This window comes from Gallinula chloropus, assembly GCF_964237585.1.
Source record: "Gallinula chloropus genome assembly, chromosome: 19".
In the NCBI taxonomy this organism is placed as follows: domain Eukaryota; kingdom Metazoa; phylum Chordata; class Aves; order Gruiformes; family Rallidae; genus Gallinula; species Gallinula chloropus.
This window is the reverse complement of record NC_140104.1, coordinates 6368329-6378600: the sequence shown is the minus strand read 5'-3', so window position 1 is coordinate 6378600 and position 10272 is coordinate 6368329. Positions and strand designations below refer to the sequence as shown.

At 67.0% G+C, this 10272-nt stretch overlaps 1 protein-coding gene across 3 annotated transcripts; it reads left to right on the top strand.

The window, feature by feature from the left end:
* Window positions 1–295: 295 nt before the first annotated feature.
* On the top strand, window positions 296–9637 carry LIMK1 (LIM domain kinase 1). Of its 3 annotated transcripts, XM_084273167.1 has the most exons (16): window positions 296–399; window positions 2660–2756; window positions 4697–4835; window positions 5150–5259; window positions 5336–5527; window positions 6377–6482; window positions 6574–6761; window positions 6845–7028; window positions 7179–7265; window positions 7477–7608; window positions 7719–7778; window positions 7877–7942; window positions 8037–8193; window positions 8311–8366; window positions 8450–8607; window positions 8726–9637. In XM_084273167.1, exons 1-16 carry the CDS (start codon window positions 342–344, stop codon window positions 8877–8879), a joined length of 1944 nt encoding a protein of 647 aa, XP_084129293.1. In that variant the 5' UTR covers window positions 296–341; the 3' UTR covers window positions 8880–9637. The 3 variants fall into 3 exon arrangements, with proteins under 3 accessions (XP_084129293.1, XP_084129291.1, XP_084129292.1); XM_084273165.1 differs by lacking the exons at window positions 296–399; window positions 2660–2756 and adding an exon at window positions 3070–3305; XM_084273166.1 differs by lacking the exons at window positions 296–399; window positions 2660–2756 and adding an exon at window positions 4481–4561.
* The last annotated feature ends 635 nt before the right edge of the window (window positions 9638–10272 follow it).

Sequence of the window (10272 nt, the reverse complement as noted above, 5' to 3'; positions counted from 1 at the left end):
CGGGGGTGCCCCGCACCGGGCCCCGCAGCACGGGATGTGCGAGGGGCGCAGCGCGGGCCCGGGGGATGCGCGTTCCCCGAGGCGCAGCCACAGCCCGGGGCGCGGCCCGAGGAGCGGGGAAGGGTCCCGGCGGTGACATCCGCGCCCCGCGTGGCCCTGGCCCCGCCCCTCAGACCATCCACCCACCCCCAGGCCCCGCCCCCCGCGGCCGCGCCGGCGCCGTGTTCCCGCCCGGCCATCCCCGCCCGCCCGCCGGAGCCGCAGCGGCAGGGCCGGGGCCGGGCCGGGGCCGGGGCCGGGGCGAGGGCAGGGCCTGGCGCGGCGCCGGGCAGCGCGGCTGCATGAGGTTGATGCTGCTGTGCTGCACCTGGAGGGACGAGCCTATGGGAGAGGACGAAGGTGCGTGACCCCCCCCCTCTCCATCCCCCCCCTCCCCGCCCCGCACACACACGCACCGGGCCGCCCCCCCCCCCCCCCCACTCCCCGTCTGACTCAGCGCTTCCGCCGCCACTGGAGCCCCGCGACATCCCCCCCCGGCTCCCCCCCCACCCCTCAGACAGCCTGCAGACCCCCTGCATCCCTCCTGCACCCCCGCAATCCCCCTGCAGCCCTACTGCACCCCTCCTGCATCCTCATATCCCGCCCCCCCAACCCTCCTGCATCCCAACGTTCCCCCTTGCACCCTTACGTCCTCCCTGTACCCACCATCCAGCCTCCCCGCAGCCCCCCCGCACCCCTACATCCTCCTCTTCCTGCCCCCCCTCCAGCCTGCATCCCTCCAGCGCCTTCCCCTGCACCCCAAAATGACACTCTGCACTTCTCATCCAGCCCACGTCACCCCTGCACCCCCACTGCACCCCTCTTCTAGCCTGCATCCTCCCTGCACCCCCACATCTCCTCCTGCAGTCTCCATCCAGCTCACATCACTCCAGGAACCTCTGCAGCCCCCACTGCACCCCCTTCCAGCCTGCAGGCCCCCACGTCCACAGTGTGCAGCCCCAAATCCCTCTGTGCACCCCCCGTCCAGCCTGCACCCCACCTGCACCCCTCATGCAGCTCACATCACCACCTGCATCCCCCAGCATCCCCTCTTTGGTCTGCACCCCCCCATCTCCCTCTGTACCCCTGTCCATCCTGCATCCCTGTCTCTCCCTCCCCCACTCCCCCATCTCCTCCTGCACTCCACATCCAGCCTGCATTCCTGCCTGCACCCCACACCCCCCTTCTGCACCCCTACATGTCCCCTGTAGACCCCATGTCCCCACACTGCACCCTCCAGTTCGCACCACTGTCTGCACCCACCAGCACCCATACATCCCTCAGCACCCTGCACCTCAGTCCCTGCACCCCGATTTCTCCCCACAAACCCTATCCCTCCTGTCTCCTTCCCTACACCCCCGTGTCGCCCCGCTGCACCCCTCGTGTGCCCTGGTACCCCCTTCCATCCTGCAGTACCCATCCTGCACCCCTCTGTGTCCCTGCTCTGCTCCTGCACCTCATCCATGCTGCATACCCCAGCACCTTCCATGTGTCTGCACCCACCCTGCACCCCTCTGTGTGTCCCCAGGCACCCTGCATCCCCCAGCACCCACCCTGCACCCCTCTGTGTGTCCCCAGGCACCCTGCATCCCCCAGCACCCACCCTGCACCCCTCTGTGTGTCCCCAGGCACCCTGCATCCCCCAGCACCCACCCTGCACCCCTCTGTGTGTCCCCAGGCACCCTGCATCCCCCAGCACCCACTCTGCACCCCTCTATTTCCCCGAGCACCCTGCATCCTCCAGCACCCACTCTGCACCCCTCTGTTTCCCCGGGCACCCTGCATCCATCCTGTATCCCTGTTTTCCTCCACATACTTCATGTCCCACTGGATCTCTCCTTTACATCCCTTTTGTCCTGCATCCCTCCCATCCCCCCCGGACACATCCTGCACCCCTTCATCACCCCTTCCCCTTCTCCCCCCTTCCTGCACCTTGATATCCTCCCCCAGTACCTATCCTGCACCCCTGTATCCCTCCCTGCCCCCATCCAGCACTACTTCACACCCCTGTACCCCCCATCCCCATCCTGCCCTCCTGCACTGTACCCCTCCTTGCCCTCATCCTGGCCCCCATCATCCCTCCCCTCCAGCGAGTGCCCCCCATCCCACCCCTCCTAGCACACCCAGACATAAGCACCCAGGCACCCCGCCATCCCCAGCACCTCAGTGTCCCCCCAACATCCATCCTGCTGCTCAGCACCCTGCTGCATCCCCACGAGCCCTGCACACCCATCCCTGTCCCCTCCAGCACCTCCATGGGACACCCCATGGTCCCCAACGCCACCCCTCCAACCCCTGCACCCCATATACACCACTGTGGGCACCCAGCATCCCAATCACATGGGGGTCCTGCTGCACCCCAAGGGGACAGGGGTTCTGGAGGTGGCCTTGACTGGCACCACCTCACTGGTACCCTGCCCTGTCCCCAGCCCTGGGGACATCAGTACTGTGACCTTGTCCCTAGCACAGGATTGATTGGGAGGGGGGAATTGGGTGGGCGGGGGGTTGGACTCCTCACCCTGGGCAGAGGGAGTTAATCCCGGGGCTGTGCCTGGGCGCTGCTGTGGGGACGCTGGGTGGTGACAGCCCCGTCCCCTTCGTGTCCCTCTGCTCCGAGCAGGGACCGACCTGCCGGTGTGTGCGAGCTGCGGGCAGAGCATCTTCGACGGGCAGTACCTGCAGGCGCTGAACGCGGACTGGCACGCCGACTGCTTCCGGTAGGAGCCCGCGGTCCAGCCGGGACGGACACCGGGATGCTCCGCAGGGAGAGCAGCAGATGCTCCCGGCAGCACCGGGGCTGCTGGTGGGGGCCCAGCTCCGTGTCCCGGCACCCGTGGGGCAGCGCAGGCAGCGGGGTGCAGGCTGAGCTGGCCGGGTGATGCCCAACCTTGGCGGGGGGGGGAGTGTCTCTGCTGCCTGTATCACGCTGTCCCCCTGCGCTGTCCCTTCCTGCTCCGTGACAGGGGTGCGTGGGACTGATGTCACCCGGCCCCCCCCCATCCCCCCCCCCGCCTCCCGCCCCTGTTTCCTCTTTCACTCCTGCCCTCCCGGCAGCTCGAGCCGTGGGAGACACCGAGGAGGAGGAGGAGGAAGGTCCCGGGTCGGGAAACGCAAAGGGGGGGCCGGGACCTTGGCAGGGGTCCCCGTGGGGCTGGGGGTGCCGAGCACAGCAGGGTACCGGGGTAGTTCACCCCCCCACCCCCAGTCCCGAGGAGGATGCTGGTGGCGGTGCTGAGGAAGAGACGGGTCCTGAGCTCCGGAGCCAAGTGAGTGGGAACGGGTTGGGCCGGACTCCGCACCCCCCCCGGCCCCTCAGCTTCTCTGCTTCCCCCCCCCCCCCCCCCCCCCCCCTTCCCCGGGGTGCTCTGCCTGGCCCCTGCCCCGTGCTTAGCTCCCCGCAGCCATCAGCCCCAGCGAAACCTCCGGGGGGGCCGCAGCTGGATCCGCTTCCCCCCACCTCGGGAGACCGGCTTCCGGCAGCTCGGGGCTTGCCGGTACAGCAGCCTTCCCCTTCCTCTTCCCCTCCCCCTCCTCCTCCTTCTCCTCCCCCCTTCCCACCCCCTCCCCACACCCCCCGCCCCTTTCCCCACAGCCAGCCGGGCTGGGGGAGCGAGGGATGCGCCCGCCCCGTCGGGACACCGTGGGGCGGGGGCAGCAGCGCGGGGGTTAAAGGGGAGGGGCCGTGCACCCTCCTCCCAGGGGCTGGCCAACCCCCTCCCCAGGGCCGGGGTGGTTTGGGGCTGCGCAGTCAGGCGGAGGAGTCCTCGCGTGGTGACGTCATGGGGTGGGGAAATTCCGCGCCGTGACGTCACGCCTGGTTGGTATTTCACTTGCGTGGCACCACGCCACCCCATCCCCCCCCCGTGGCTCAGGAGGGGGTGGGGGACTGCGGCAGCCCCTGGGAACCCCCTCTGCACATCCCCCCCCCCCCCCGCGCCCTCCATAGGCACTCCCCAATAGCACCCCTTGCAGCAAATCCCCTGCACCCCCTGCACAGCCCGATGCAGCACCCTGCCGCGCAGCACCCCGGCACCTGCCTGTGCACCCCCAAAATTCACATCCCCCTCCACACCCCTGGGCACATCTCCCCATTGAGCAGCCCCCCTGCTTCCTCCCACACCCCCCTGCACCTCCCCATCCCCTGCACCTTCCTGCACCCCAAGCTGCAGGTGCATCCCCCTGCTCCCCGTTCGCAGCACCCAGGGCATCGCACCCACGAGGCTGCCGTGTCCGTGACCGGGGTGGCACGTCCCTGTGTGTCTGTGCCCAGGGTGGCACCTCTGTGCCAGGCTGCTGTGTCTGTGACCAGGGTGCCACGTCCGACTCTGTGTCCATGACCAGGCTGGCACGCCTGCACAGGGCTGGCACCTCCCTCCCCATGCGTGTCCCTGCCTCGTGTCCCCTGCCCTGCCCACCCCAGTGTCCCCACACGTCCCCGCACGCAGCCTGTGCTGGGACCCCCGGAGCCGCCCGCTGCTGCCCTGGGGATGGTGACACACGGATGCGGTGGCCCTGCAGCAGGGTAGGAACCAGGGGGGGAGCATCTTGGCGTGGAGACCGTGGGGTGGATGGACACCAACTCTTCCCCCGGGGTGGCCATGGGGACAGGGTGGTGGTGGGGACGTGGTGATGAGGGGGTCCCTGTCCCCTGCTGCAGGTGCTGCGAGTGCGGGGCCTCCCTGTCCCACCAGTACTACGAGAAGGATGGGCGCCTGTACTGCAAGAAGGATTACTGGGCGCGCTTCGGGGAGCTTTGCCACGGCTGCTCCGAGCAGATCACCAAGGGGCTGGTCATGGTGAGCGCTGGGGAGGTCCCTGAGGGTCCCCAACGGGGGGCAAGGAGCCTTGACCCATGGCTGAGCTCACTGGAGAGGGGGGCAAAGTGGGGAGGGGATGCAGACCCCTGGCACAGCTTGAGCTCTGGGGGTGGCTGGGCTGTCCCCGTGTCGGGGTTGAGGGTGCTGGGGGGAGGCTCGGGGTGGTGGGGGATCGTCTCTGCAGCCAGCCTCACCCTTGCAGCATGGCTGTCCCCACGGCTCTGGTTGCTCCCAGCACCCAGGGGTGGTGCCTGGGACGCTTGGTCCCCAGGGCTGATGGCATCTGCCCGCAGGTGGCCGGGGAGCAGAAGTACCACCCCGAGTGCTTCAGCTGCCTCAACTGCCGCACGTTCATCGGGGACGGGGACACCTACGCGCTGGTGGAGCGCTCCAAGCTCTACTGGTACGTCCCAGGCTGGCTGGGTGGGGTGGGGACACCCCGGCACCTCCCACCCACCACCCTTCTCTTTGCCCTGCAGCGGGCACTGCTATTACCAGATGGTGGTGACACCAGTCATCGAGCAGATCCTGCCGGATTCGCCGGCGTCCCGCATCCCGCACACGGTGACGCTGGTCTCCATCCCCGCCTGCTCTGACGGCAAACGCGGCTTCTCCGTCTCCATTGACCAGGGCTGTGGCACCGAGCACCCCCGCACCGTCCGTGTCCGAGAGTGCGTTGCTGTCCCCTCTGCCACCCTCCCTTCCCCTGGGGCTGGGGGGATCCCACGGCCCTTCTGCGGGTGGGATCCACCCCACAGAGACCTTTTGGGGTGGAAGGGTGAAGGATGGGGTGAAGGACAGGGCTGGTGTGTCCCCAGCGGCTGGTGGTGGCTGGAGGGGACCATGGTGGCGTGTCCCTGGCCATCAGGGTGACACGCTGATGGAGCTCTGGTTGTCAGGGTGGGCCGCAGGTGCTGGGCTGGGGTGTCCCTGCGTGTTTGGGGTGGCTCGTGGGTACTGTGCCAGCATGTCCCCATCCAGGGGACATCCAGGAGTGACTCGTGGGCCACATGCCTCTGTGTCCCCAGCTGGTGGGTGTCACTTGTGGGCAGCCTGCCTGTGTGTCCCCATCCTGGAGGGGTGACTCAGGGGTACCATGACAGGAGGGTCCCATCGAGCAAGCTGTGGCTCATGGGCAGAGGTCCCATGTCCCTGTACACCAGGGGTGAGTCATGGGTGGCTTGTCTCCGTGTCCCCAACCCACATGGGTGGCTTTCCTCCATGTCCTCATCTCATGTGGGCAACTTGCCTCCGTGTCCCCATCCCACGTGGGTGGCTTGCCTCTGTGTCCCCAGACAGCTGGGGGTGACCCGTGGGCAGGTCCCCTGCAAGTCTGTCCCCACCACACAGGGGTGACTCCTGGGTACCGTGACCGCATGTCCCCATCTTGCAGAGGTGACTCACAGGGGGCATAGGAGCCTGTCCCCATTGGCTGGGGGTGTCTGGGGGGCAGTGTCCCAGCGTGTCCCCACCCCTGATGGTGGCAGGGCTGTGGCACTGAGCCCCGCTGCTTGTCACAGGGTGGATCCAGACTGCATCAGCCCTGACATGAAGAACTCCATCCACGTGGGCGACCGCATCCTGGAGATCAATGGCACCCCCATTGGCCACGTCCCCCTGGATGAGGTAAACCCCCATCACGTGCCACCCCCTCCCCCAGATCCCCCTTCCCCAGAGTGCCTCCCAACGCCCCCCTGTCCTCCTTTTCTGCCCCCAGATCGACCTGCTGATCCAGGAGACCAGCCGCCTGCTTCAGCTGACCATCGAGCACGACCCCCACGAGCCCCTTGCCCGGGAGTCGGGGCTTGCCTGCAGCCCCCCACCCGCCTCGTGCAGCCCCCTGCTCTGCTCCCCAGCCCCCCCACCCTGCGGGGACCCCAGTGCCATGCGCCAGCGGACTGTCATGTAAGACTCCCGGCTCGCCTGCTTCTCCTGTCGGGTCCCTTCTTGGGGTTGACCTTCTGTCTGTCCGTCCATCCGTCCCGCAGGAGGAGCTGCAGCACGGACAAGTCTCCGGGGTCCAGCTCGGTGGGCTCTCCTGCATCCCAGCGCAAGGACATCGGTCGCTCCGAGTCGCTGCGCGTCGTCTCCCGCGCCCATCGCATCTTCCGCCCCTCCGACCTGATCCATGGCGAGGTGCTGGGCAAGGGCTGCTTCGGCCAGGCCATCAAGGTGTGGGGCTGGGCGGCCACAGGTGTCATGAGTGTGAGGGTCTCAGCTACCTGGGATAGAGAGAGGGAGGATGTCATCTGTCCTGGGCTGTCCCCTGAGGTGCAGGTGGCAGCAGGGAGCTGGTGGCTCATCCCCTGTGCTCCCTGCCAGGTGACACATCGTGAGACTGGCGAGGTGATGGTCATGAAGGAGCTGATCCGCTTCGATGAGGAGACGCAGAGGACCTTCCTCAAAGAGGTGAGCGTCCCCTTTCTTTCTGAGGGGCAGGCACAAGGGGTGGGGCTGTCTGATCCCGCCCCCTACCCTGACACCCAGAGAGCAGGGGTGGCCAGGCACTGTGGGGTGTGGGCAGCCCTGCCTGTCCACTGGAGAAGACGTGAGCAGCAGGTCTGTCGGGGTGGGTGCTGAGTGCCTTGGGGTGTTACCGGCATGGGGGGGGGTCCTGCAGGTGAAGGTGATGCGCTGCTTGGAGCACCCCAATGTGCTGAAGTTCATCGGGGTGCTGTATAAGGAGAAAAGGCTCAACTTCATCACCGAGTACATCAAGGGAGGCACCTTGAGGAGCCTCATCAAGAGCATGGTGAGCACGGGGTGGGGGCTACCAGTGGGCTCTCCACCACCCTATAGCCCTGGTGGGTCTGGGGGACCCGTCCCCTTTGTTCTCTGGCAAATTGCTCCTCCTGCCCCCAGGACAGTCACTACCCCTGGAGCCAGCGGGTCAGCTTCGCCAAGGACATCGCCGCTGGCATGGTGGGTCCCACTGGAGCATGAGGGGGTAGGATGGGTGCTGATGGGTGGGGGACCGTGGGGTGGGGGTGCTCCTGGCGCTCAGCCCATCCTTTCCCCAGGCCTACCTCCACTCCATGAACATCATCCACCGTGACCTCAACTCTCACAACTGCCTCGTGAGGGAGGTAAGTCCCATCTCAGTGCCCTCCCCTGGCCTGGGTAGGGGTCTCAGCCCCCTAGATGTCTCCTCCCATGCCTCACCCCTCTCCACCCACCCAGAACAAGAGTGTGGTGGTGGCTGATTTTGGGCTGGCTCGGCTGATGGTGGATGAGAAGAACCAGCCCGAACATCTCAAGAACCTGAAGAAACCGGATCGCAAGAAGCGGTACACAGTGGTGGGGAACCCATACTGGATGGCCCCTGAGATGATCAACGGTGAGCCCGGCCCCAGCACTGGGAAGGGGGACAGGGCCAGCCAGGGCTCTGTCCTCAGGCAGGGAGAGCTTGGTGGGACAGGATGTGTGGCATGGCCTGACCCATCTCATCCCACAGGGAGGAGCTACGATGAGAAGGTGGACATCTTCTCCTTTGGCATCGTCCTGTGTGAGGCAAGTACCAATGGGGGTGTCCCCTGTTAGGAGTTGGGGGTCCACCCTTGGGTCTGAGCCCGCTTCCCCCCCCTTCCTTCCAGATCATCGGCCGGGTTAGCGCTGACCCTGACTACCTGCCCCGCACCACTGACTTCGGCCTCAACGTCAGGGGCTTCCTGGACCGCTACTGCCCCCCCTCTTGCCCCCCCAGCTTCTTCCCCATTGCCGTCTGCTGCTGCGACCTGGACCCCGAGAAGCGGTGAGGGGTTGGGACCCATCCCTGGGGAGGGTGGGGGGGCTGCCATGGGGAGAGGGGGGATGCTGGCAGAGCTGTCCCCCCGCATGCCCCCCCCCCATGCCCCCCCTTTCTCGCCTAGGCCGTCCTTCAGCAAGCTGGAGCAGTGGCTGGAAGCCCTCCACATGCACCTGGAGATCCACCTGCCGCTCAGCTCCCAGCTGGAGCAGCTGGACCGAGCCTTTGGGGAGACACACCGGCGGGGCGAGGGGGGGCTGCCCGCGCCCCCCCGATAGACCTCCCCCACCCACACCCACCCCTCCGCCGAAGCTGCAGGAGAAGGAGCTGCACCCACCGCCAGCATCTCCTCCGGCTGCCACCACCCCCGGGGCTGGATCCCCGAGGGTCCCCAGATGAGCCCAACCCCCCCAAACACATCACCCGTCTCCTCTGCACGGGTTGCCCGCAGTGTCCCTGGGAGCTGGCTCTCCCCAGGACCCCCCTGCGTGCCCCCACCCACCCCCCCACGCTGTAGCTATTAGTCCCAGGACAAGCCCAGCCGGCCACACCGCAGGGACTGTCCCTGTGTCCCCATGGCCCCCCCCTGCCCCGGCTTGCTTCGCCTTTGCACACCCGGGGGCTGCGTGGCCGCTGCACCCCACGAGCCCCGTGGGCTCCCCCGTACTGAGCCGCGGCCTCGCGGCGGTGCCTTGGCTTCCCGTGAACTTGCACTGCGACACAGGAGGGACCCCCCCCCACCCCACCCCATTCCTTTTTGGGGGGGAGGGGGGGATACACACAGCCCCTGGCCCCCTTATGGGAATGTGGGTGCTGGGACAGCCTCGTAGTAACGCCCTCGGCCGGCCTCTCACGCTGCTCCTGCTGGCACCTCTGGGTTTGGGGAGGGGGGAGGTTGCCAGCACCCCCTGGCCAAGCAAAGGGTCCATGGAGGATGGGGGTCACCTCCATGGCGTGGGGACAGGCACGTAGCAGTCCCTGCTGTCCCCACGTCCCTGCTGCCCATGCTAATCCGTGACCGCGCATCCCTGGAGACAGCGCTGGAGGCGGGGGGGGGGGGGGTGGTCCAGAGGGATGCAGGGATGTGGCTCATCTCAGTCCCCTTGACCTGGGGGTTGGGGAGAGGGGTAGGGGAGTGGGGTTGGGGGGGGAGGGGGGGGGTTGCGCCGCACGGTGCTTTTCATGCTCTTTATTCAGGTTCATTTTTCTGTAAGATATTTAAAGAGAAGAGTTTGTATTATTTTTTCATACGACGTAGCGTCTGCCATGTGTCACTGCCTCCGTTCTGCTTGCCCCAAGGGATGAAACTGTGAAGCCTCTCCGTGCACTTTTGCCCGGGAAGTCCAAGGCGACGTCCTCTCCGGAGGTGGGGAAGGGAAGCTCAAACTGTGATGTACCCCGAGCCGTGAGTCAATAAATCCTTCCCTGCTCGCTGCCCGGCCTGCTTGGGAATTGCTCACCTCCCCTGGGTGGGGGGGGGGGGGGGGGCTGGGAGCTCGTGGGGAAACTGAGGCAGGAGGGGCCAAGCTCTGCTTGGGGTGTTGCAGCAATGCTGGACTTGGTGGCATCCCCCCGGGCTCAGTCATTGTTGTCCCCCCTTCGTGCTGTTCCAACCCCATCGTGGGTCACCTCCTCCAGGCATGGGGATGGTGCTGTCCCTGCCTGCATAGA